Here is a 27,264-nt window from a genome sequence, read left to right as displayed (position 1 = left end):
CACCGCTTTGGACACCTCCCCGCTGGCGTCCCCTGATGAGACATCCCCTGGCCTCGGGACCCGAGGTGACCCCGTTCCTGCAGATGTCACCCCGCAGGCGTCTCCTACGGTGTCACAGTCCCCACCATCGCTGCCCCTGCTCGTGCAGCCGGGCCGCACGAGGAGGCCGCCCAGGCGCTACGAGCCTGAGACTGGTCATTGGATAAGTGACTGAGTCCGTTAACCTATTCCTGTTCATAGCTTTACGGACTGGGGGGGATGAGGAGTACTCCTGGCCACTAGGGAGCAGTATCTTATTAGTGCTACACTGGCTCAGTTAGTAGTCGGCCATTTTGTGAGTATCTGTTTATTATGTTCCTGCTATGGTGGTTGGAGGTTCATCTCTGTTCATATTCCTGTAAGTCTTAGTATTTTATTTTCATTACTATCAAGCTTGGTTAAGCTCATACTGTTACCTTTGCTACACAGTATCACATATTAATTAGCTATTTGTTTTAGCTTATGTTGCTATTCTGTGTATTGCTGCAGGGCTCCTTCATCGTTGTCATTAAATACCTGACCTGACATCGAGGAGTGTGTTTCTTCAGATATCAATATGTTGGCCGATATATACACACACATTTTATTTTTTTTGTGCAACTATTCAAATGTGGTTATCAAACATTTGTGACAAAGATACGTAACACAGGCAGGATATTTTTTACAGTTAATCAATTTATTGTCTTAACATTTTAAGTTATACAACATTCATGCCAATATCAAAATATCTGTGATGGGTTAATATCTGCCAATAACATCAGCCAGTTAATAGACTGGTCGGGTTCTTTTACTAAAGTAAAAAAGCAGTTTATTTCCCCTTGTTACACATGTTTCTGTGTCTGTGGTCAGCTTTATGTCAGTTTAGACGACAGAGATGAAAATCAAATACTGTGGTGACACATTCAGATTGTAGACGCTCAAAGTCCAAAAACTGAACTTCACTTTAGATATTGATTTGTTACATAAAGATGTTTTGGAGCCAACGTGAGCAGATAAATCTGTTGTTTTTTTTAACTTTACTTTGAAACACAGAACATGAAGCACTGATAATATAAATTCACAATGTCATTATTGTTTTTAATAATCAAATTATGTTTACAATAGCAATGCTCAAATGCAGGTTATTATCTATGTTTACTACTGTATCTATCTATACACTGTATACACATTTCCAATGTCACTATCAGCACGATGTTGTTATACATTCTGTCCACTAGAGAGCATTCACACATTACTAATGCATTTTAAACTGATTACTTTCTTGCTGAGTAATAACGCTTTACAGCTGGTAAGCCCTGTGAGGAGGGAGGCTGCACTTTATATTATTTATAAAGCTGCCTGAAGTGGATCTATGAGCCAAATCTCCACAGATCAGCCACCAGCGAGTGTTTGTGGTGACTGTCCTTTTGTCAATGTATTTCTTGTTTTTGTTGTGAAGCCAACAATCTGCTAACGAAGCATCTGACATGGACGAAGCGACACATTAAGTCTGAAAGAGTAACTTGTGTTGTGGGTCAGCAGCAGTAGTTAAGGCGATGTCATGTCACCTAGTAATGACGATATGAGTGATATTATATTTGTGTATGATGAACAGTGAGTGAGATAAAGGATGTAGCCACTTATACTATTAAATAACTATGATCAATGTTATAACAGTGAATAAGATGATTACAGTGTTCTGGAAGTTGATCAGTGAAACCTTCAGATTTGCTGCTTTGTTCATTTATAAACAGGATTTCTGTGAATCCTTCTTTTATTTCTTTAAGTGACTGAACAAGCTTTATTCTTGTGGGTCACATTTAAACAGGACCCAGGAAGCTGTTCGGACAGTTTATTATACTCAAAGCTGAGCTGCAGTAATTAACAGGGTGGTTGGTTTTGATCATTAATACATCCACACATCAGTACAGGGTTAAGTTTGATATATCAGCTCCTCCTTTGTTCTGGAGAGAAGGGATGAGTGGCAGTCTGAGTTGTTGGTCAGATGTGTTGAAAAGACAAGACAAGAGAAACTCTTAGTGTTTGCAGTAAAACTGAAAGTAGGATATAAAACACAAGTGACATGAGCAGACAAAACACATTTGCATAATTAAACTCTTCAGCAGGTTTCACTGTTCTGGAAAACAAAACATCTGAGAGACTTTAGAAGTTGTGATCGTGTTAATCTCATGGTAACAAGGTGACAGTTTGAGGAACGACTCTTCAAAGTTTGGTTGTGTGGCCCTGAAAAGGACCTTTGTGTTGGTGGTATCAGCGGGTTTACTTGGAGCTGGTGTACTTGGTCACGGCCTTGGTGCCCTCGGACACGGCGTGCTTGGCCAGCTCCCCGGGCAGCAGCAGGCGGACGGCGGTCTGGATCTCCCTGGAGGTGATGGTGGAGCGCTTGTTGTAGTGGGCCAGGCGGGAGGCCTCACCGGCGATGCGCTCGAAGATGTCGCTCACGAAGGAGTTCATGATGCCCATCGCCTTGGAGGAGATCCCGGTGTCAGGGTGGACCTGCTTCAGCACCTTGTACACGTAGATGGCGTAGCTCTCCTTCCTGGTCCTGCGCCTCTTCTTGCCGCTCTTGCTCACGGCCTTAGAAACGGCCTTCTTGCTGCCTTTCTTCGCAACCTTTGGTGGTTCAGGCATTTTCTCTACGTTTCAGAAGTCTTCAACGAGTTGTACCTGGTGAGAGAGGTGATACTTTATATATGCGCGAAACAAACACCGCTGTGCTGTCGCGCTTACAGGATTGGCTGTGCCTGAGCATGCGCTGTACAAGCAACGTTTGACAACCCGACGGAAGACGTGAGGTCGATTAAAGTTCCGATATTACACTTTAAAAACACCTCACTGGTAGATAAAAAAGGTAACACTCCATTCAGTTACAGATATGATCAAGAGGACATTTGTATGTGTATGTGTGTGTGTATATATATATATATATATATATATATATATATATATATATATATATATATATTATATGAGAGAGAGAATAAAAGAAAATAAACAAAATAAAATAAAGTGCTCATGTGTATTTAGTGCAGGCGTGTGTGTATGTGTGTCATAAGTGATCTATTCGTGTCATAAGTGATCTATTCATATTCATGTGTCCGTGTGAATAGAATAGAATAGATATACTTTATTGATCCCAAGCTGGGAAATTAAGGCGTTTGGTGGTCTGTGTTGTGTGTTTTTGTGTTTGGTTACTCGGCCATAGAAGAGGGGGGATCAGGGGATGGAGGGGGGGCTTCAGCTGGAGGATGAATGACAGGGGGGTGTTGACAGTTTGTTTGGCTTCTTGGATGGTTCTCTGGAGGGCAGGGTTGTTTACTGCTGTACTTAAATATCTTCGGGCTATTGCTTGGTGTCTCTGTCTGATGGTCTGGATGCCGGTTATTCTGTGAATGTAGTGGTTGCTGATATAGTTTGGGAGACGGTGAGCCAGTTTTAGTGCTTTATTTTGTACAACTTGGAGGCGTTGTATCTGGTTGTCGGTGAGGGTGATCCAGGCGGGGACGGAGTATTCAAACAGGGGTCGGATGTAGGCTAGATAGACTTTGGTTATTGTTGAGGGTGATGCGCCATGCTTTCCGCAGAGGGCTTTGAGATGGTTCAGTCTGATGTTTCCTTTTTGTTCCAGTTTTGTGATGAATTTGGTCCAGGTCATGTTGCTTTGAAAGGTTACTCCGAGGAAAGTTGCTTCGTTGCTGATGCTGATTTGTTGGTTGAATAATGAGAGGTTGGTGTTGTTGCGCTGTAGGTGTTGATTTTTGGTGAAGATGACACATTGGGTTTTGACGGGTTGAGTTTGATGCGCCACATGCTTGACCAGGTTTCTATTTCTGTTATGCAGTGTTGGAGTTTATTAGCTGCTAGTTGTGGAGATTTTGAGCTGGACCAGTAGCAGAGATCGTCAGCAAACTGTGAAACTTTGGCTATGGTGGCTGGGGGGTAGTAGATGTCTGAGGTATAGATGAGAAATAGAAGTGGACTGAGAACTGCGCCTTGTGGTACTCCTGCTTGGGGGGTGAATGGTGTTGAGATGGCTGAGCTGACTTTGACCTTGATGTGACGGTTGTTGAGGAAGCTGGAGATGATGGATTGGGTGGGTTTGGGGAGTTTGAGGTTAGTGTCCAGTAATCTGTATATGAGACCGTTATGCCATACTTTATCAAATGCTTTTTCAATGTCGAAGAATATTGCTAGGGTGATTTGTTTTTTATTGAAGTTTCTGTAGATGTCTTCGGATAAACGGAGGATGTTGTCTGTTGTTGCTCTGCCTTTTCTGAAACCTGCTTGATGGATACCGATGAGACCTATTGATTCGATGTGATTACTGAGGCGGGAGGTGATGATTCTTTCAAAAAGTTTTCCGATGTGGCTGAGGAGGCTAATGGGGCGGTAGCTGATTACGTTGTGGGGGTCTTTTCCGGGTTTGTGGATCATGGTGACAAGTGCGGTCTTCCAGGGTGAAGGGAAGTGGCCAGTGGTGAGGCAAGTGGTGTAGAGCTGTCCAAGGTGCTGGAGGTAGGTGACTGGTGCTTGTTTGATAAGTATGGTGTGAATGGTGTCTTCTCCCGGTGCTTTATTTTTCATCTTTTTTAGGTGCAGTTGTATTTCTTTGGTGGTGACAGGCCTTGTGAGGGGGTGGTGCTCTGTGGGGGGGTCGATTCTATTTGTCTGTGATGATTTGTGTTTTGTGATTTCCTTGTCCACCAGGTCTTTCCATGTGTTGTCAAAGTGAGTGTCGTTGGGGCATGAGTGGATATTTTCAAGATGGTTACAGAAGAGTGTGGCCTTTTCTTTGTTGTCTAATGATAGTGCCCGAGGATTTGAGTGGGGGGGGTGGTGTTGGTTTGTGGATCTCCGTTTATGCTCTTGATTTTCTGCCAGAAGGTTCGGGGGTTTGTGTCGTGGTCCAGTTTCTTGTAAAAGGTTTTCCAGGTGTTTTGTTTGTGGAGGCTGAGTTGTAATTTGATAGTGGTTTGGAGTCTTTTGGTTTGAGGTGATCGGGACCGGATGTAAATTCGTCGTAGTTTTCTCTTCTGTTTGATGAGTTGGAGGATGTGGTGGGGGAGTGACTGTGTTGGAGTTTTGTTGGTGTTTTGGGGTATCGTTTCCTCTCTGGCTTGGGTGAGTATTTGACTTAACAGGATTGCTTGGTGATCCAGATCGTCGGGGGTGGTGTTGGGAGTGATGGGGGTGTATTTTGTAGTTTTCCTTCGATGTGTGTTCTGTAGATTTCCCAGTCTGCTTTTCTGTAGTTGTATTTATTGTTTGGGGTGGCTTGTAGGTGGAAGGAGAAAGTGGTGAGGACCGGTAGGTGGTCACTGCTGAGGTGGTTTGTGGTGGAGAACTGGAGAAGTTTTGAAGCCAGGTCGGGGGTGCAGAGAATCAGGTCCAGGATGTCCGAGTTGCCTGTTGCAGGGGAGATGTAGGTGGGTTCGTTGGTGTTGATTACTGATAAGTTGGTGTTATTTAGAATCTGTTTGAGTGCATTTCCATTTGTGTTTGTTGTATTGCAGTAGAAGTCGGTGTGTTTTGCATTGAAGTCTCCCATGATGAGGGTGTGGTCAGAGGTGGTGATGGCTTGAAACAGTTCTGCTGAAGGTCTTGTTCCAGGGGGGCAGTAGATACTGATGATTGTGATAAGATGGTGCAGGTGATTTTTCATTCTTATTGCAACATATTCATTTCCGTTGAGTTGTTGTGATGAGAGACCATAATCCATTTCACTGTATTCGATGTTTTTCCTGATTAAAATTGCTACTCCTCCTCCTTGTCTAGACTGTCTTTCTTTCCTGATGATGTTGTATCCGGGGATGTTGATGCGTGATTTGTTTGTTAAAAATGTTTCATTTATTGATGCTGCAGAGATGTTCTTTTCATTTAGCAGTTGGATTAATTCCTCTTTCTTTCCTCTTATCCCTCTTATGTTTATGTGGAGAAAAGTACTGATGGCCATTTTGAAAAGAATGTAACAGACGGAAGGCAAAAAGGCAGGTATGTTATGTGTGGTTTGGGTAAGGATTTTCATGAAATGTAGTTTGTGTGTTTTCTAGAAGCCCTCGTGGAGAAGGCCGGCAGCTTCGTCAGGGTTTGTCAGGTGAATTTTGAGAAATGTGGTTGGTTGCTGGGTGGTTCTGCTGATGATTCTGTGTATTCGGTTGATGGGGATGTCTTGGTTTTCCAGTTGTTCTTTGACTCTTGTTTCACTGATGTTGATGTCGATGCCTTTAATGACCAGGAGTTTCACGGAGGAGTCAGATGGAGGGGTGGAACCTTGTTTTCGTGCCAGTCTGCAAGTGAAGTGTGCACCGTTGAATGCTCCCTCCGGCCATGGTGTGAGAAGGTTGTTCAGGGAGGGGATGTCCTTAGGGAAGATGAGGAGGTTACCGTTTCTCATATGGACCAGTTTATGGAGTTGGATTTGTGGTTTGTGTTTTTGGATTTCTTTGACAATGGATTGATTGGTTGTGAAGGAGCTGTCCGGGGTTCTGTAGTTTTCCATGACCGCTGGTGTGACGTGTTGGTTTTCTGTTGATTCCCTTCTTGCTCTTTTTCTTGAGAGGGTGTTAATAGTTGGGTATTTATGCATGTTTGTGCTGACGATGTCGGAGTAGGTGGCAGAAAACTGGGGGAGGGGGGTATGTGGGTCCTGTCCTTCAAGTAAGATCTGTTCCATGGTGGTTAGCGTGGATTTCATCTGCGTGATGGTGCTGCTGAGGGGGGTGGACTGAGGGTATTTGCTGAGTTCAGAATATAGGTGGTTGATTTGAGCAAAGATGTTTTTGATGATGAGATGGTCTATATTTTCTGTGGTGGGGGGGATTGGTGGATTAGGGCTGGCTGTTGCAGTGGGTCTGGATGATTTGCTGGTAGCTGGGTTAGAGTCTGGGGTGGTGGAATCCATAGTGTGAATTTCTTTGAGGGTGTGTGAGACGAAGTTGCGCAGAGGGGTATTTATACAGTGAGACACAATAGAAGTGAAGTGTGAATTTCAAGTGCTTAGTGACACCAGTGAGATTTTGAGATAGAGTGTGCCTCTACCCTGGTTTATATAGGTCCGTGGATGAGAGCAGTCAGGCTCTGCTGGCGATGGCTCATGGAGGAATGCAGTGCTGTGTCTGTCGGTGGAGGTATCTGGCTCTGTTGTGCTGTCAAGTCGAGAGCTCTGGAGTCTCCAGAGCGCAACTCTATACAATCCACATATGTATCTCCATTCAGTTACAGATATGATCAAGAAGACAGTTGTATCCAGTTACATAAACATATGTGCTTCATTGAAGAGACATTCATATCTAGACTATGACTGGTATAATAATTGTAACCACCAGGTGTGAGGAATAGTCTTCAGAGCGGGTGGGTGGCTCTTAAAAGAGCCGTTGGGTTTCGGTATCAGCGGGTCGGGACGAGGTTTAGCCGCCGAAGCCGTACAGGGTGCGGCCCTGCCTCTTCAGCGCGTACACCACGTCCATGGCGGTGACGGTCTTCCTCTTGGCGTGCTCGGTGTAGGTGACGGCGTCGCGGATGACGTTCTCCAGGAACACCTTGAGCACCCCGCGGGTCTCCTCGTAGATCAGACCGGAGATACGCTTCACTCCGCCGCGGCGAGCCAGACGGCGGATGGCGGGCTTGGTGATGCCCTGGATGTTATCGCGGAGGACTTTACGGTGCCGCTTGGCGCCTCCTTTACCGAGTCCTTTGCCTCCCTTTCCTCTTCCGCTCATGTTGTCAGCTTAGTCTTCAACAAAGTCGACTGTGCCTGTGGGAGCGAGCGAGCGAGAGTTCTTGAGCCTGGTGGGGTAGCTCAGGGCGTCCGCCCTTTTCTACCCATTGTTGTGGGTGGAGCTTGGTGAGCGGCAAGAGGTGGGAGGAGCAGGACTCTGGAGGAAGGAGGACGTAAGTGAACCAAGGCAGGAGAGAGAGAGAGAGAGAACAGGAGAGAGAGAGAGAGAGAGAGAGCAGGAGAGAGAGCGAGAGCGAGAGAGACAGAGAGAATAAAAGAAAATAAACAAAATAAAATAAAGTGCTCATGTGTATTTAGTGCAGGCTTGTGTGTATGTGTGTCATAAGTGATCTATTCATGTTCTATTCTTATATTCATGTATCCGTGTGAGTGTTTGGTGGTCTGTGTTGAGTGTTTTTGTGTGGAGTTACTCGGCCATAGAAGAGGGGGGGATCAGGGGATGGGGAGGGGGGGCTTCAGCTGGAGGATGAATGACAGGGGGGTGTTGACAGTTTGTTTGGCTTCTTGGATGGTTCTCTGGAGGGCAGGATTGTTTATTGCTGTACTTAAATATCTTCGGGCTATTGCTTGGTGTCTCTGTCTGATGGTCTGGATGCCGGTTATTCTGTGAATGTAGTGGTTGCTGATATAGTTTGGGAGACGGTGAGCCAGTTTTAGTGCTTTATTTTGTATTACTTGGAGACGTTGTATCTGGTTGTCGGTGAGGGTGATCCAGGCGGGGACGGAGTATTCAAACAGGGGTCGGATGTAGGCTAGGTAGACTTTGATTATTGTTGAGGGTGATGCGCCATGTTTTCCACAGAGGGCTTTGAGATGGTTCAGTCTGATGTTTCCTTTTTGTTCCAGTTTTGTGATGAATTTGGTCCAGGTCATGTTGCTTTGAAAGGTTACTCCGAGGAAGGTTGCTTCGTTGCTGATGCTGATTTGTTGATTGAATAATGAGAGATTAATGTTATTGCGCTGTAGGTGTTGATTTTTGGTGAAGATGACACATTGGGTTTTGACGGGGTTGAGTTTGATGCGCCACATGCTTGACCAGGTTTCTATTTCTGTTATGCAATGCTGGAGTTTATTGGCTGCTAGTTGTGGAGATTTTGAGCTGGACCAGTAGCAGAGATCGTCGGCAAACTGAGAAACTTTGGCTATGGTGGCTGGGGGGTAGTAGATGTCTGAGGTATAGATGAGAAATAGAAGTGGACTGGGAACTGCGCCTTGTGGTACTCCTGCTTGGGGGGTGAATGGTGTTGAGATGGCTGAGTTGACTTTGACCTTGATGTGACGGTTGTTGAGGAAGCTGGAGATGATGGATTGGGTGGGTTTGGGGAGTTTGAGGTTGGTGTCCAGTAATCTGTATATGAGACCGTTATGCCATACTTTGTCAAATGCTTTTTCAATGTCGAAGAATATTGCTAGGGTGATTTGTTTCTTATTGAAGTTTCTGTAGATGTCTTCGGATAAACGGAGGATGTTGTCTGTTGTTGCTCTGCCTTTTCTGAAACCTGCTTGATGGATACCGATGAGACCTATTGATTCGATGTGATTACTGAGTCGGGAGGTGATGATTCTTTCAAAAAGTTTTCCGATGTGGCTGAGGAGGCTAATGGGGCGGTAGCTGGTGACGTTGTGGGGGTCTTTGCCGGGTTTGTGGATCATGGTGACAAGTGCGGTCAAGTGTGCGGTCAAGTGTGCCTGTGGGCTGAAGACACTCTGAATATACAGCCTTTCTGCGGACGTGTTTGAAGACACGCTGTAGTTTCTCTGGGCGGGGTCAGACTCAGAGCTCCTTCCTACAGTGTTTCAGCTGCAGGAAGTCCCCTTAAAATGTTTTGTTTAATAATAAGTCATAACAACAGTTATCCACCCTGCCTCTCGTGTAGGAACCCATCATACTGTTTTAATTCTGGTCCACATTTTACAATTTACACTTGTAGATTAAACCAACTGTTCCGTCCTGTGGCTGAAGATACCAGCAGTGATAAAGGCATCTGACAAACTTCTCAGATCATTTCACTTAAATAAAATGTTGGGACCCAAAGACAGTAAACATCGAAGGTTTTGCCAAAGCGAAACAAAGGAAACAAACAAAGAATTGTGTACCAGAACTTTAATATTTCTACTGTCCTTTAATCATGTCTGGTGGAAGAATCCGACCCAGCTCAACAGGTACTTTTTTTGGGATACCTCAAGTATTTTTGCTAATATTTTGCTTTGGTATGTTAGCATAAGTAGGATTGTGGATGCAGCACTTACGTTTAATGGACTTTTCTTACGTTAAAGGGTAACTCCATCAAATTAACACATTTAAGTTTAGTTTTACACATTAAAGTGTGTGTGCACTACTTCATACGTAGTATAAAGCGATGTGGCTCTGAGAAGGATCCTATAATCAATAAAGGGTCAAAAACATTTTCTCCCCGTCGGGGAATCGAACCCCGGTCTTCCGCGTGACAGGCGGAGATACTGTCCACTATACTAACGAGGAAGGGATAGAAGGATATGTGACCATATTGGACAAATCAGTGGGCTCGATGTTCGGGGTTTGTATGTTTACATCTGTACTTCCGGACTTCCGGGTTTTAGGACTCATTACTGCTCCTCCACTCAATTACATATTCTGTACTGAGTGTATAACTACGAACACATTTGGGGAAGATTAACAAACTTCAGGCACTCGTGCATGGAGCAGGAACTAAAATACCTGAATTAGGTTAAAAAGCCTTTATTTGACACAAGGAGACATCCGACATGAGCAGAAGGGAAATGTTTGCAACAAACTCTTCAGCAGGTTTCACTGTTCTGGAAAACAATAAAACATCTGAGAGACTTTAGAAGTTGTGATCGTGCTGATCTCACGGTAACAAGGTGACAGCTTGAGGAAACGACTCTTCAAAGTTTGGTTGTGTGGTCCTGAAAAGGACCTTTGTGTTGATGGTTTATCAGCAGGTTTACTTGGAGCTGGTGTACTTGGTCACGGCCTTGGTGCCCTCGGACACGGCGTGCTTGGCCAGCTCCCCGGGCAGCAGCAGGCGGACGGCGGTCTGGATCTCCCTGGAGGAGATGGTGGAGCGCTTGTTGTAGTGGGCCAGGCGGGAGGCCTCGCCGGCGATGCGCTCGAAGATGTCGCTCACGAAGGAGTTCATGATGCCCATCGCCTTGGAGGAGATGCCGGTGTCGGGGTGCACCTGCTTCAGCACCTTGTAGACGTAGATGGCGTAGCTCTCCTTCCTGGTCCTGCGCCTCTTCTTGCCGCTCTTGGTGGCTTTAGAAACGGCCTTCTTGGAGCCTTTCTTCGCTGCTTTTGGTGGTTCAGGCATTTTTCTACAGTCGCGTTTAACCGGGACGTGAAGCTGAAGTCGCTGCTGAATACTTTATATGGGCACGCGCGGTGCAAATATCAGTGTGCTGTCGCTCACACGCGATTGGCTGAGAGGCTGAGCCCGCGTATAACTGAGCGACAGTTTGTAGCCGGCCCGCCTTTTTGTAACCGCCCGCCCCTGTGCGCTACTTCCTGTTTGGGCTCTTTGGACGTTTCGCTTGTTTTTTGTGGCTGCAGTCCAAATAAATACAAGATAATCCAGTTTAAAACTGTACAAGCCTTTGAGTCTGTCCTCCCCGGTACAAGTGAATGACTGGACCAGGTTCAGGTTCTGGTATCACTGCAGTGAAGACACGTTTTGTTCTCACGCTCCTGCAAACTAATGATAAAATGAATCACCTGTAATGTGGACAGGTGTTGCAGTGATGTGCAGCACGCCTCAGCTCCTCAAAGGAAACAGGAAGGGAAAGAAAAGCAGGGTGAGATGAAATGAATGGATCCTGTTCAGCTCCAACACGCTGCTGTTCACTGAGTCTCTGTGGCGCTGATGCGGACTGAATATGGTCGCTTACGGACATCTAGTGGTTGAGATGCACAACTGCAGGTAATTCATCAGGATTCAGAGCTGTTTAATCTTTCAACGTGCATACAGTTAATTTAAATCAACAAAATGGTATTAACTGAAATCTCATTATTATTATTATTTTTTTTTGCTGATATTTGCAAAACCGGAAGCTGACATGCGATCTGTGTTACGATGTAATCCCGTGTGGTGTGCGCCAGATATTTGCATGGCACAGATATAAAAATGTACTAAGTATTAATTAACTATTAGATTGAAGTTGTTCGCTCTCTCGTTTCTTTAGTATCTTTATTCTCATCGAGCAGAATAATAATAATAATGACAGGAAACACTTCCGGAGCCAAAAACGTTTTCTCCCCGTCGGGGAATCGAACCCCGGTCTTCCGCGTGACAGGCGGAGATACTGTCCACTATACTAACGAGGAAGGGATAGAAGACTGAACGACCACATCGCTGATATCAGTGTGCCTGATGTTCGGGGGATTAAAGGGACGATCTGTAGTTTTTGGAGGAGAAATTCAAACTGAGAATCTTAATATTTGTAATAATATTAATGAGGTCACAACACAAACTGTTTTTCTCTATAACTGAATAAACCAGCTGCTCTCAGAGGAAAATAAGGTCCCAGAACACTGTTTGAAGCTAGAAAGGTGGCGGGGTCCGCCACATATAAACAAAGTAAAACAGTATAAATTGTCCTTTTAAGGTCAGTTTGTTTATTCAGTTTATTCAGTCATGAAAACGAAGAGAGTTTGATTGTTTAGTTTTTCTTAAAATGTCTTCCACAAAACTACAGAATGCTCCTTTAACTATCGGATCAGTTTCAATTAATGGGCATATTTTTCACATTCCCGCGTTGGTTAATAAACAATAAACTTTTCAAATCATAATTATTTTCTCGTTAACTTGTGTGGATGAAGCAAAATGACATCCATTAATGAATAAATGAACAAATACATTAGTTTTACAAACGGCTGGCGAGGTTTAACAGAGCTGTTGTAAATAAAATAATTATATCTTTAATAAAATATTCAAATGCATAAATAAAAGGGACATAAATGTATAAAAAATGATATTTACTTATTCATGTGTCTATCCAGATTTCATACATATAAATAGACAACAGAAATATAAAAACATAAAGTAAACGTGTTGATGGACAGAAATATAAACGTAAGACATTTTTAAAATGACTGTATTTCATGTGCATTTTATATTTCTGTAAATTAATTACATTTTTTACATATATTATATATTTTTTTTCTTGTAGATGTATTCATTTACAGTAAAATAAGTAATTATTCCATAATGAATTGATTTGAGCATTTAAAAAAATAAATATTTAAAAGGAAGTAATTCTTCTGACCAGCAGGGGGCGTCCTCCTCTTTATTCATTAAGAAGACATGATCATGGATCATTTAAAATGTCTAAATCAAAACATAATACAAAATCCTCCAAAATAAAAACTCCGTTACACTTTTTAATAGTTTTACTTTTATGGAGAGTTCCTGAAGACAAAACTGAATAATCGTCCATTCAACATGTTTTTAATCAAATAACGACACAGAGGCTTTTTGTTGTCAGTCTTTTATTGACCGAGTTTTAAAGATTTAAAGATTTTAAACATGTATTTTCTTCATCCAGCATCCAGACTGATGTGATTCACTCCAGACTGTCACAACCTCCTGCTCACAGATAAAATGGCCGACGTGACGCCTGGAACATAAAGTCATTAACGGAAGAACGTGTTGACGGTTCTGACATCTTTTATAAAACACAATGAGGAAGCTTCGAAACACAACATTAATAATTAATAATAATTCATCCAACAACAGAAGCTTGACTTGAACGTTTACAGCACTGGGTTTGGAAAGTGAACATGATGCATGCAGGGTGAAACCAGAGAAGAAGTTTTATAGCCAGTGTGAGTGTGAAGTGTAATAATCAGGCAGTGGGATGTAAAATCAAACATTTTGGCTTGTGATTCCTGAAAATATATCTACTTGTGACCCTTCTGTCAACCAGAGTGATTTTTGTTGAGGCCTGAAGAAGTAAAGCGTCACCAGAAAACACGACTGGCGAGTCTGTAGCCGAGCTAACGGCTCCGTGAGGCTGCACTTTGGCACGACGGTGACGTCAAGTCCACGATGCTAACATGCTCACAATGACAATTATAACATGCTGGAAGTGAGCAAGTAGCAGGATTACCTTAATAAATTAGCATGGCAGCATGCTAACATTTGCTAACTAGCGCTGAACAGAAAGTACATTTGTGTCTGATGGGAATGTCGATAGTTTTGCACGTATTCGGTCATAAATCAACACATTTTATCTGATGATGGTGTCAGACGAGGAGTAAACGGGATCGTGAGCGTCTGAGCAAAATCTCTTCATCCTCTGGGAACCATGAATATCTGAACAAAACTTCCAGCTCGTCCTCATCAGAAAAACATCCATATAGGTCGACTCTGAACGCAGCTTATTACGACCCATATTTACATTTCTTGCCGTGTGCTGACCTCTAGTGGCTGCAGTGATTATTACAGCAGGAAAGGAGGAAGTCATGCAGAGTAGTATGAAGAGCGCCAAGTCTGTATATAGAGGGACATTTTTATCTCCTTTTAATTGGGTCATGAGTCACATGATGTTTGTCAGTTTGTTGTATTAAAGTCAAACCTCGTGTAGTTTTGTGTTAAAGCGCTCAGTGAACTACATCGTCTCATCAGCACCAGAACCAGCACCAACATGGAGCCAACTGGGCTCAGAACAGCTCGTAAACAAGATGAACATCACGATAAATCTGCTCATATTGACAACTGCAGTTCTGGTTCTGGTTCAGTTCTGTGAGCTGCTGATATACAGGAGCAGCTCTACAGTGTTTCAGTTAGGAGACGTTGGCTGTCGTCTTTATTACGACGTACGTGTGATTCATGACACAATTCAAACAGGATTAAAAAGATTAGTCTCTCGCTCTTCACTACTTAACATATTTTTTCCGAAATATGGTGGTCGACCAGAAGAGACGTGACTTCAGCTCTCGATTGGGAGGAAGTCTGGGACAGGTGGTCGGGTCCCTGCAGCCAAACCGCTAGCATCGCGAAAAACAACCACGTTAATAATCTGGACATCTTTCACTTCGGAACAAGCGAGCTGTTTATTTGGCAATTACACTTTTAGCTCTTCATGTTTATGAAAGTTGTCTAAAGGAAACTGAAGTCATCTGCTGAGAATTCATTCCCTTAAAACAAAAATAGAAGGCAGTCGTATGTTTTCGAGGACACATGAGAGGATTTCTTCTTTGCATTTTTGTTCTCACATTAAGTGAAAAGAATCCAGTTACACAGGAAACAAAGTAAAGGAACAATAAATACAATCAACCACATAAAAACCACAGTAAACAGCTTAACAAACAATCCTCTTAAGACTCCCAGAGGACGAAGGCAAAGCAGAGGAGAAAAGTGCATCTGTGAGCTGAAATAAAAACATCAGAGGTTTCACACGAACGCTGCAGGCAGAAATTAAACGAGCAGGAGTCGGGACGAGAGTGCGACTGCATAGAGAGAACGTGTTCTCCTAGTTTTCTTCTGAAATGCAATGACATCAATTATTCAAGTGTTTGCCTCCTGAATAAAACAATAAAGTCCTGGTAAAAAAACAGGGAACTGAAATGATTAGAAAAAAACAGCATTGGAGCCATTTTGAGATTGATTTTGAGACTCCCGACCGCCACCTGCTGTCCTGTTAATGTCCCCGTCACCTTCACAGATCTCAAACATGGCGGCGTCATCACTGTACAGCCAGTGGCTCAGCCGTACTTTGAGCTAAATGCTAACATCAGCATGCTAACATTCTTACAATGATCACAGGATACTAATCCCCTTGCACAGGGCCCGTGTCCACAAACTGTTTTATTTTGGGCACGTGCCCGGCCAGTAGATGGAGGCGCAACTTTGCAATTAGCACGCTACAGAAAAACACCAAAATGTGGCCTTCTGCAACCGTTTCGATGCCCAAAACACAACAGTTTACCGTTTTATGCAAAAACCATTGTTGTGTAAACAGCCGCTCAGAGCGACTGATTCAACGTTTCATTCATTCAACAAAATCTAGGTTAGCGTCTTTAGCTGGTTTCACCGAGCACCGGGAGTACCCCCCATAAATGTTTCCCCCGGAAACCTCCTCATGGATAACATCTGTGTTTAGCTAGTTAGCACGCTAACATCTGCATACAACAAAGTACAGCTGAGGCTGATGGGAGCGCCGTTGGATCTGCAGACATTTGGTCACAAACGCAGTGAGATTTTGCCCAGAACAAGTCAGAGGGGACATGAATGTCTGCACCATTCATCACGGCAATCCATCCAATAGTTTTTGACACATTTCACTCAAAACAATAAATATTATACTGAAATTAAGTTGCATTATTTGTCTGCTACCGGATACAGATCTGCTCTGTACGTCATATTTTTTTGGTCTTGTGATGTCGCCATAGTTTTGCATCAATTAAAACAGAAAACCTTCAATATCTGTCTACGTAAACGAGAAGTTATTTCAAGAACCCATTTCCAAAATCAAACCAATAACTGTTTATAAAAAAAAATCAGATGTTTTATACACGTAATCTTCAAAAGGAGCATCGACTCACACCATCTGATCCAGGCTCAGTCGGTGTTTTCATGCAAATGACCCGGCTCACGTGTGAAGATGTGAACAACAATAAAAAAGTTTTACATCGATGGTTTAGAAAAAATTAAGGGGTGAAATCTGAGTTCGTGCCATGCGGATCATTTCTCTGTTTATTATCAGAGACGTAGCTCGTCTTTGTTTTCTCCTGTTGCTACACTACAGAGGAGAAAACTTTGTACAGATGGTTCACATGCGTTTGGTAATAATAGAATAAAAGTCGTAATACCCCGGAGGCTGTTCTTTACTGTGGGAATACTGAAAGTACAACAGCGATGCAGATGTGTGGGCAGAGTTTACGTTCCTGAAACCGTAGAGAAGAAAATAATTGAGTCAAAGCTGCGACACAGATGACGATCGAGGCTCCACAACAAAACTATAAAGATATCGATCGTTGTGTAAACACAGGCGTCAAAACGTGCTGCGTTCCCTCACAGGGGTCGGGTTTTATGAAATACTTCAAGGATGTGAGGAGAGTCGTATTGTTTTCATACTTCAGGCCGAGTCAACGTCAATTATCCTGGCGTTCATTTTAAAAGGACGTCTAAACAAACTGAGGAGACCCAAAAAAATGTTTTGCAGTGTCTCTCAGGGGAAATAATAAATGTTATATGAGCGTTAAACGAGTTGTATTAATAAAACAAGACGGAGTTATAAAACTGTCTCTTAAATGCCATCAATTAGCTCACAGAAATCAATATTGGTGAGCCAGAAGATATCGTTCCCCACTGAGTTAAAAGTTATAGTTCCTGGTGTGGACGACCTTTAATTTCCTTTTAACATTATTTTATATTTAACAAAAATATAAACTCAATATTTTAGTTTTGCTTCCTTTTTTTCAGGGGTTTAAATAAAAGATCGAGGACTTTTTCTGTGCACGTGAAGCTTATTACTCTTAATTAAACGCTTTGTTTTAGTAACATCTCACCGGACTACAGAGCAGCTTCTGTCCTCAGCGCTCCGCCATGAAGACATATTTAAATTTTATGACGTATCCGATCCAGACACGACCGAATCCGACCTGGAAAAACACGAAACTCAAGAGTAACTATCATAAATGTGCAGAAGCCGATGTTTTCGTTTGCTTTTTGCAGAAATGAAACTCTGTTCTGCTTCACAAAGCCGAGTCACATAATCACAGTAAAGACCGTCCTCCTGGGTATTCCTGCTATAATATATACACTATATAAGAGTTATAAAAAAGATTATTGGGAGCAGAGCTGCAACGATTAGTCGATTAATCGATGAGTGACGAGGGAAATTAATCGTTTTAAGTCATTTTTCAAGCAAAAATGTGAAACATCGTCTGGATTTTGTGACAAAATAAGTAATTTAAAGACGTCACTTTGGGTTCTGGGAAATTGTGATGAGCGTTTTATAAACTTAACGATTAATCGATAATGAAAATAATCATCAGTTGCAGCCCAGATGTAGGAGCAGGTTGTTACAGGATACGGGTACAAAATGTTTGTTAACTGGATGGTTGGATCACTGTAAAGGTTAGAGGTTAGGATTCATCCGCAGGCAGTAACTTCTTCAATAAATAGATCCAGGTGTGTGTGCAGGTGTGTGTGCAGGTGTGTGTGTGTCATGTAGAGACATTCATCAGCTCTCCTTAAAGGAGCAGTCCAACGTTTCTGTGAAATCCTGTTGTGTTCTCCAGAGTCAGTTTCATCTCTGTGCATCCAGGACAGAGTGTGAGCGTCCTAGCTTAGCATAAAGGCTAGCAGCGGGGGGGAGAAAAGGGAGGCTAGGAAACTTTAGTCTACAGGTGTGTAACGTCTCCCGACAGCCAAGAGACAACAGTTAAGACGTCTGTAAAATTAATAAGACTTTTATTATTTCTATTTTAGATCTGCAGATCCTCTAAACTAACAGCAGCCTGGAAGTTAAAATATTTATCCCACTCCGTCTTTTGGAGAGAAGAAAGAAGCAGGTGCGTTTTTTAAATTTTAAACCAGCTTAACGTGGGCGCTCTCTTACTGTGGCTCCTTTGTGTGGCGTGGAAACTAAACTTCACACCGCCGATCACAGTGAGTACACTTCCTCTCGAGAACAAAAAAACAGTCACATTTGGAGGAGACTGCCGACTTCAAGCCAAGACGTCCTGCTGCTGCTGCTCCAAGAAGAAGAAGAAGAAGAAGAAGAAGAAGGAGAAGGAGAAGAAGAAGAAGAAGAAGAAGAAGAAGAAGTGCTGTTGAAGCCCTGAAAATAGGGCAGTAAAAATTCCCAAAAAATAAAAATCCAAGCCACAGGAAAACTAATAAAGCAAAGCAGCTGTCCTTTCTGTCTTTTTCAGAAATGCAGATGACTGATTTCAAACTGAGCTCAAATCAGATTGTTCCTCAGAAAAACAGTTATCGGCAGTGAAAAACTGATCCAGGATCTGATCCAGACTCGTCGACTCCACCGTCAAATGAAGAGTAAAAACAAAAATGATCTCCGCAGCTTCTTTCAGGATGCCGATTGAGTTTCAAAGTAAAAGTCAAAGATGTGTGTGGAAGGTTGAGAGCAGCGCCTCACAGTGGAATGACTCATATATTACAGTTTACACATCTCACAGGTGAAGGCTCGCTCTGCACAGGTGTGTGTGTGTGTTGGGCTGTCCTGTGATGTTGATTCATTTTTGATGAGGCCAAATCTCAGTTTAAGGATTAAAAGGACCACACGGTTGATTTTTTTTTTACATGTTTCAGCCAAATAAACCACCAATTGTGCAGAATTCTGCTCGAGATGCATCACAGTGAAAGTTTAGTGGTCACCATTATCGTCTATTTCTAAACTACTAAACTAAACAACTGTGGTTATAATCGATAAAGTTATATTTAAGGAAGAAAGTCTCAAATATTTCCTGGTTTCTTTCCACTGTGACAGTAAACTGAATATCTTTGTGTTGTGGACAAAACAAGACGTTTGCAGACGTCATCTTGAGCTTCGGGGAACAATGATCGAACATTTTAAATGCCAATAAACGATTAATCAAGAGTATTAACTATAAAGGAGCTCATGTAGATTAATCAGCTGCTGAAAATAGTCCAGATAAAATGTAAACTGAATATCTGAAATGATTTCAATACTCCTTTTCTGGAGTGTCGATACTCGCTGCGCTGTTTTGGAAATAAAATCGGACATTTTATTCCCGCAAAGTTAACAACATTTAGATTTTTCAAGGTACATTAAACTACAGCGACCAGCTGTTATAATAAACTCTTTTTGAAAAGGAAACTATTTATTTTGGAGCCAGTTTTATGTCTTCAGTAGGAAATAAAGATGGTGGATTTATGCTAACACGCCGTATTTTTAAACTCATTTTGGCCGATTGATACAAACGTATGCAGATTTGTTTCCATGTAACTGCAGAGAGCGTCGAGTCTCTCCTGCAGCGAAATTATCACATTATTATGCCGACTGTCATCTTACCGAACTGTCGTATTGGCAGAAATGTTCATTTTGGACCGATTCTGATATTTCTTTCAAAACCTTTATCGTCCGAAACACCCGATTTAAATGAGGATTTAATGAAGTGAAACTACTCGTTCACTGTGATGGATGAGCTTTTCTCAATCAAGTTTCAAGTCTCTGAATTCGAAGACTAAAATTAACTTTTAATTTGAACTATTTCATTATATCGTGAGAACAGACTGTCGACTGTGTGCCGGAGCTCATTTTTTGTTTGGAAGATTTAAAATCAGTCTAAAAATCTGATCGTACGCTTTGAAAAACAATTTCAATATTTAGGATTTTAACCGGCTAAACCTTCAAAACCAGCAGTGTGGTCCTTTAACGTCCTCCTCAGTGTGTGTGTGTGTGTGCGCGCGCTCCAGTGTTGACAGCCCATAATATCAACATGTAATATTTATATACGTTCCTGTTGGTTCGGCAGTGAGGACGACGTGTTCATACGTCCGTCCTCATCGCTTCCTGTCTTCATGCAGGGATCAGCTTCACATCATGTCTGTGTGTGTGTGTGTGTGTGTGTCTGTGTGTGTGTTTATGTGCTTCACTGGTTCTGTATATTTCCCAGTCAGTGGTTGGATGAACCTCCGGCAGCCTGGGTGCAGTTCATGGCGCTGAAGCCAGGCAGCGTGACCCGTCCGTGGGTGTAGATGTCTCGATTGGAGCCCTGGTTCATCCGTTTCACCAGGTTCTTCTCGTACAGCAGAGGGTGGTAGGCGCCCAGCGTGCAGGCGGCGTCAAAGAAACGCTGGTAGTAATGGCAGAGCTCCGTCTTCCTGCGCGACGGCAGGAACTCGTAGACGTGCACCACCTCGCACAGTGACATCATCAGGACGGTGCCTGGACAGGAAGCGGAGAAGACGCTTTAAAACCTTTTATGTAATTGGACACGATGTTCAGTCGAGACGTTCCAGACTGATCCTGAACCCCAACATTTCTTGCCCAAACCCAACCGCCTCTCTCGCCCGCAACCTACAGCCTTTCTTGACCTTACCCTACTGCGTATCTTTACCAAACCCTACCGCCTTTCTCACCCGAACCTTACCGCCTGTCTTGCTTGGACCCTGACACCTTTCTTGCCTGAACTGTCCCGCGTCTCTTGCCTGATCTCTACTGCGATTCTTTTACTGCCTTTCTCGCCCGAACCCTGCCGCCTTTCTTTACTTCAGTTGAAGGCTGTTACTTATTTCTGGACAAAACTGAATGCTTCTGTTGTCTGGTTTATGCGTTCTCTGCAGCTGCTGTCAGTACTTACCACATTTACAAGGCTACATTCGTTATTTTAATGTGTCATATTCATATTTAATGAAGATTTAAGTAAAGTATCGGATCAGACTGCGTGTATACATTATTAAAGAACTCCAGAATCGAGGCCAACAAAGCTTCATCAGGAGATCCTTATTTTTTTTTTAGAGAAGTGATTCTTTTAGGGCAAAATTAAAACATTATGAAGTATAAATTCAGTAGATCTCAGCCTAGTTTAAACAAAATCCAGTGTCTCTAGCATTCCTTAAAGGCCCTGAAAACTCTTTCAATCATCTATCAATCATCGTCTATAAATGCTCGTCTCATGCGTGAACTAAGGTTTATTTTGGTTTTTCAAGTTTACATTCATAAGCACTCATTCACACTTTCACTTGACTGTTTTCTGTACTTCTGTTTTTTTTTTTCTGTGTTCTTCTCAGTAATTCGGCGAAGTGGGTGCAGCTCACTGGATGCAGCTCACTGGATGTGAGGTTATAAACAGGAAGTGGTGAGAGACGTGATGTTTGACATACCGAGCAGTCCAGAGGAGGGCGGGTTCTTCTGGATCGGCTCAGCCATGTTGTCCTGTATCCGCTGCCAGACCTGCCACTCGAAGCGAGGGTGCAGGATGTAGAAGGGCTGCATGGGATGAACCCTCCTGTATCTCTGGTACTGGGTGAAGATGGGGTAGTCCGTCCTGTTGAACCACTGCAGGTGGGACACGGTAATATTATGACGTCTGTTAAATACATTATAACGTACTGTGGGTTTCACACAACTGACAGTTAATAATAATCTCCTTCCCTCAGAACCAAAGGTAATTAGAGGCTATTGTGTGTTATCTCCAGTGTCCGTCGCAAATAAAGGTTCATGATTTCCGTTTATGGAGGAGCCTGAGAATCTTTTCTTCAGGGTTCAGGTTCAGGTTCAGGTTTTCTTCAGTATCAAAGTAATTCAGTGATAATTATCTGGACCATATCTGGACCGTATGCATGCGTACGCTGTAAACAGGAACAAAACAGAGCAGAAAAGTGTCTTTTGTGAGTGCATGATGATGTAATCGTTACCTGAGTGAGGTCAGCAGAGAAGGGGGCGGGGTCCCAGGCCACCAGAGCACCTGAGCTGTACAGAGAACTGGACAGGAAACGATGGTCATCAGACGCCATCACCTGCAAGACAAGCAAATATTAATAAAAACACAAATGCATCACTTCTACAGCGACGCTGACGAGCATCTCGTCACATAAACTAATTTTAGGACAGAATCTGTAATAAACCCAGACAAAATAAAATAAGAAGCCTCTGGAGATGTTTTAAAGCTCACTGAGCAGCAAACCAGCTCACTTAAAAAAACTCATTGGGTCGAAACATTTACATGGATACTGAATGCAAAGTGAAACATTATCTCTGCTCCATCAGCGGGAAACATCAGCACTTGATCGTGCGATTAAACGTGTTATTCTTGAGTTTGTAGTTGGACACTTTGAACTGTCAGAGCTCAGAAATATCCTTCTTTTATCGATTATTTCCAACCACCCAAACTGGAACTCTCTGGTAAAACCCGGCTGTTTTGCAAGTCAAAGCTGAGCCTATCATAGCCTGAATTAATCTGAATGTTGGATTTAGTCTCCACGATGAGGCAAAGTGGGGGTTTTGTTGCTCTGTAACTATGTGTGACCGGCTGAACTTCAGTGAATCTGAGTCAGAGTGAGAGTGAAGCACCAGCGCGTCACAGCAGCCACAGAAAAAAGCGCTCTTATGGTGGGTAAAGTTAATTTAATCGGCCGTAAAGTGTCTGGATGAGCTCAGGTTGCAGCATGATGGTTACTGAAAGGCCGTTTATTGTGTTCGCTGCCACGGAGGAGAAATAGAAAAGTCAGTGTTCATGCAGCGTCACTCTGCTGAGCCTTCCTGCATTCTTCACAGCAGAGTCGGGTCAAACCGTTGGAAAGCTGGTCGGCAGCTACGAGTCAGACTGGAGCAGAATAAAATAATATAAAACCAGAAGTCTCCAAAATACGGTTTGAGAAATATAAAAACTGAGATGTTTCTTCCATTATTCGCCCTCGTGTGGATGTTATTGTGTTATGTTTATTAAAATCTTGTGCATACACGAGGATAAAAATAGCTGCGAGCTTAATCATCAGGAAATAGTTACTATAGCAACTATCAGCATGCGTTCAGACGTGTTGCTAAGAACAAAAACACCAGATGTACAAGTATAACTTAAATGATAAGAGTCATCATCTCCTCCCTCCAGCATCTCTGGAGCTTCACAGTAAAAAAACAGCGTTGCAGCTTTCTGCTAAACAACTGAAGGAGATGCAGACTTTAGTTTTAAAAACGGAAAATACAACCAGAAAAGAAAACATTAAACGTCTCCACACAGCTCGTCTGGTGTAATCCAAGTCTCAAAGAAGCCTTGAGATCACAAATTGATATGAAAAGATGTTTTTTATTATTATGTTTGAAACTTGTACGATTTATTCACTCTCAGTTTGATTAAAGCCACAGACGCTGCTGGAATACAGGTGGTGCTGCTGAAGCCATTTCAGTTATTTCACATCATTTGCATTTTTCCTTGTTTCGGGAGTCAAACCAGCTTGTTTGAGGTTTTGATGACGAGCGCTGGGTTGGTTTTGTTCACCTGTGAGTTGATGAGGCGTATCGTGGTTTTCGACCCGACGTCCTTCTCGTAGCCGGTGGTGGGCGCTGCGTTGAAGCGCAGCACGGCATCGTGAGCGTCTGTGATTGAGGAACAAACATCAGTTTGAGAAGAAGTGAAAACTTTCTGAGTTACTGATGCAACAGATTTTCTGTTTCTGCAAATAGCCTGCTTATTAAAAACAGGAACACACAAGTGGAAACAGCACAATGATGTGAGACGCACAGATGTTTCTGATTAATGTCACCTCAGACGTCAAAACTCCTGAAGAAGAACTGAAAACAACAGGTCGTATTTATTTTAGTGTCCTGTTAAAAATAAAAAAGAAAAGGTCACTTTTAAACCTCATATAACGGACTGATCTCCTTCTCTTCATTCTGATGTTTTGTGCACCGCGACGTCTCCTCCCTGTTCACTGAGATTAACAGCAGATGTTGATGTCGGTCGCTGGTGGAACATCCTGGCACACGAGGAACCGAACCAAAATAAAAACAGTGTTTCCTAAACGACCGAGTAAACAGCAGCAGAGGCTCGAGCTCTTCTCAACTCCAACACCTACACGTTTACTAAATCTGCTCCTGGTTGAGAGCGAGTAGTTTAACTTCAAGCACGGGAACGCAGATAAGATGGAGAACGCGGATAAGTACTTTAAATAAAATATGCAGCTCTGCAGCCCGTGTGAACAACGAGCAGAACAACTGAGCTGTGCAGATTAAATGTGAGGATCTGGAGCAGGGCCACTTGCTCGATGCTCTTTAAATATGTACCATCTGCAATTCTAGATTATTTTACATAATATGAGCATAATTATATAATACATCAGCCCTTGAGCAAAGCATCGAACCCCCCAACTGATTATAGGGCAGCCCCGTCGCTCTGACACCATTACATACAGTAACGCATGTGTGTAGGTCATGTTTGTGTGTGTGCGTAAAAACATAACAGAGTGAAACAATTGAATTCCTCTGAAAAGGGATAAAAATCTTCTTCCTCTTCTTGGCTGTTTGCTTTTGGCCTCGAGCTTCCAGCCTTCAGACGGCAACAAAAAAAGGAAACATTCTTCTTCTCGGATTCAAAATATAGGAAATAACTTACTGGCACCCACTGAGCAGGTTCATGTGGAAGACGAATAAAACAGAAATAGTGATCCTTGTTGGATATAAAACTAAAATTACAGAATAACAAACAACAACCGAAGCAAGACGACTGTCCAGATTCAAGGACATTAAAGGACAAACGTTTCACTGATGAAGACGCACATGTCCTGGAAACGTTCGTCCTTTAATTAAAGTTTGTATCCGTGAGCTCCAGGCTACCTTTGACTTTGTTCCTCGAGTTTTTTCATGTCGGTGTCGGCGAAATGAACCAAACCTTGATGTTAAACTGACAACAAACACACTTGAAACATGGAGCGGGATTTAAACTCAGGAGACAGAATGGACTCCTTTGTTTCCACATAAAGAAAACCTTGATTTGCCCATTAAAACATCTCACCTATCTCTTTGCCCAGTCCAGAGTAGCGGAGCGACCCTGCAGACGACACCACAGCACAGCTCTTGTAAGGCCCGAGGTCAGAGGTCAGCTGGTTCGGGGGCAGCTGTGCGGCCCAGGGCAGTGACGAGAAGGGCTGGAGGTCGGGGGTCAAAGTCGTGACCTCGACCTTGCCCTTCATTTGGCAGAGAAGCTCGCGACCGCTCAACTTGGGCCGGCTGGAGACGCCGCCGGGGCCGCTGAACTCGACTCCGTATTTATTCATCGACTGACGGATGAAAAAGAAACAACGTGTTGGGAAAATAATCTCAGAATTCAGCTAAGTTTAATATTTAGCTTCTTTCTCCATTTTTCACCTGATAATTCTGCACCACCTTCCTCAGTCTGCTTCCCAGCATGTTACTGGACATCTCGTCATCCCACACCTCTCCCAGGAGCCCGTGAGGCCCGAAGAACTCGGCCTCCCCTCGGCCACTCAGCTCCCCCCTCCGCCGGCCTCCGAACAGGGTCTCCAGCGCACGAGTGAAGGGGCGCGGCAGCAGCCGAGAGAAAAACCCAGGGGGCTCCTGCCCCCTCGTCTTCTTCTTCGGCGTCGAGTCCGCGACTTCGTGGGTGTGGTTTGGAGAGGAGAGGACAGGGATTGGACGGTGAGGGTCACCTGGGACAACACCTGGGAGCTTCTGAGGGTCGATGTACATGGGCTTGGCTCCACCTCGCAGCACCTGAGGGAGCCAGAGACGGCGACGTCAAACATCTATGGCCCATATTTATCAAGCATCTCAGACGTGACCATCATGATTTAGCCAGAAAACCAACACGACAGTGAAAAACAGCGACAGACCTTGATGACAGAGTGTGCGCGAGGCTGAGCTCGGGTTCGTGCCCGGACCCCGAAGATGGCGTCTGTGACGGGCACGCTGTTTTCAGCGCAGAGGGCGTAGAGCAGCGCCATGGAGATGCAGAAGAAGGCCATGCAGAGCGCTCCACGACGAGCCCGACGCCTCAGACGCCACAGCAGGCTGACTCTGTCCATCGCCGCCCCAGAATACTGCAGGACACACGGTCATATTCACATTATCATCAAGAAGAATTCAGACAAACTTCTATGAACGTAAGCAACGAATTAAATCAGGAGGGAAACAGCTGATAAAACAACTTAGGAGAGAACTTTGTTGTCATGACAGTGAAGTACCAGACTACTGGTTTAACCCACGTAGTCATTATATCCACATTACTGATTATTACTGATCGATCCAAAATCTCACTCTGTTAATATCTTGTGAAAGGCACAGACATTGTAAGGTCGGATCACTCAGCCCTGTACAGACGTGGTTTACAGTTTTACACTTGTTCACTTCTCTGCAGAAACAAAGTGAAAGTCACATCGACGTCAGACCGGCTCTCACTACAGTTTTAATGTTTACATCAGTAGAAAATGTCACAGACATGAAGAGAATAGACGCAACAGATGAAGGGCAGTTTGTCTGTTTTCTGTCTCCCTCCGGCTTTGTCGCTCTTTCAACGCGGGCAAAGAAAAATCAGGTCATCATATTTATTGATTGTTATAAAAGTCGAACTTGATGTGAACAGACGGGACAGGCAGGAGCCGCTGCAGCAGCAACACTGTGGACGCACGCAGACAGCAATGTTGTAACATATTACTTTATAATGAAGGTAACTAGTAATATGTAAGATATTGCATTTTGAAAGTGTGGGTGAGTATGAGTGGAAAAAATATTTGTAATTTGAACAAAAATGTAACGACGGCTGTTTCATTCTAACACAAGATGAAAATGAAATAAGCAGGTTTCTTCACTGAATCACTGCTTCTGATACTGTAAGTGGGTGAAACAACAAAGAATAAGGACGAGGGAGCGCGCCATCGTCGCCCCGGGCGGTGGGTGAAATCAGGGAGAAAGAGCGAAGAGGAGGAGGAATGCTTGATTCATCAGAGGGGAGGCCAGATGGAAAAAGAGGAGGGAAATCGGGACAAGAGAGGCCTGAAGATAATGAATACGAGAGAGAGAGAGGGAGAGAAATGGAGGAC

General features: G+C 43.4%; 4 protein-coding genes and 2 non-coding genes across 6 annotated transcripts; all 6 read right to left on the bottom strand.

The window, feature by feature from the left end:
• Nucleotides 1–1,856: 1,856 nt before the first annotated feature.
• LOC141006559 (histone H2B 1/2-like) lies at nucleotides 1,857–2,670 on the bottom strand. Its single transcript, XM_073478763.1, has one exon. It carries the CDS (start codon nucleotides 2,668–2,670, stop codon nucleotides 2,299–2,301), a length of 372 nt encoding a protein of 123 aa, XP_073334864.1. The 3' UTR covers nucleotides 1,857–2,298.
• Nucleotides 2,671–7,393: 4,723 nt separating this feature from the next.
• LOC141007610 (histone H4) lies at nucleotides 7,394–7,770 on the bottom strand. Its single transcript, XM_073479977.1, has one exon. It carries the CDS (start codon nucleotides 7,755–7,757, stop codon nucleotides 7,446–7,448), a length of 312 nt encoding a protein of 103 aa, XP_073336078.1. The 5' UTR covers nucleotides 7,758–7,770; the 3' UTR covers nucleotides 7,394–7,445.
• A 2,417-nt stretch (nucleotides 7,771–10,187) lies between these two features.
• On the bottom strand, nucleotides 10,188–10,259 carry trnad-guc (transfer RNA aspartic acid (anticodon GUC)). Its single transcript has one exon. It is a non-coding gene; the product is annotated as a tRNA-Asp (tRNA).
• Nucleotides 10,260–10,480: 221 nt separating this feature from the next.
• Nucleotides 10,481–11,102, bottom strand: LOC141007219 (histone H2B 1/2-like). Its single transcript, XM_073479566.1, has one exon. It carries the CDS (start codon nucleotides 11,089–11,091, stop codon nucleotides 10,723–10,725), a length of 369 nt encoding a protein of 122 aa, XP_073335667.1. The 5' UTR covers nucleotides 11,092–11,102; the 3' UTR covers nucleotides 10,481–10,722.
• Nucleotides 11,103–12,029: 927 nt separating this feature from the next.
• trnad-guc (transfer RNA aspartic acid (anticodon GUC)) lies at nucleotides 12,030–12,101 on the bottom strand. The gene has a single exon. It is a non-coding gene; the product is annotated as a tRNA-Asp (tRNA).
• An 8,283-nt stretch (nucleotides 12,102–20,384) lies between these two features.
• Nucleotides 20,385–26,265, bottom strand: st6gal1 (ST6 beta-galactosamide alpha-2,6-sialyltranferase 1). The gene is made up of 7 exons (XM_073478907.1): nucleotides 26,059–26,265; nucleotides 25,574–25,939; nucleotides 25,221–25,485; nucleotides 23,709–23,806; nucleotides 22,129–22,230; nucleotides 21,595–21,769; nucleotides 20,385–20,656 (listed from the first exon to the last, which is right to left on the bottom strand). Exons 1-7 carry the CDS (start codon nucleotides 26,248–26,250, stop codon nucleotides 20,385–20,387), a joined length of 1,470 nt encoding a protein of 489 aa, XP_073335008.1. The 5' UTR covers nucleotides 26,251–26,265.
• Between the last annotated feature and the right edge of the window lie 999 nt (nucleotides 26,266–27,264).

The sequence above is a fragment of the Pagrus major genome, chromosome 13 (assembly GCF_040436345.1).
Source record: "Pagrus major chromosome 13, Pma_NU_1.0".
In the NCBI taxonomy this organism is placed as follows: domain Eukaryota; kingdom Metazoa; phylum Chordata; class Actinopteri; order Spariformes; family Sparidae; genus Pagrus; species Pagrus major.
The sequence above is the reverse complement of the archived record's forward strand: the minus strand, read 5'-3'. Positions and strand labels throughout refer to the sequence as shown.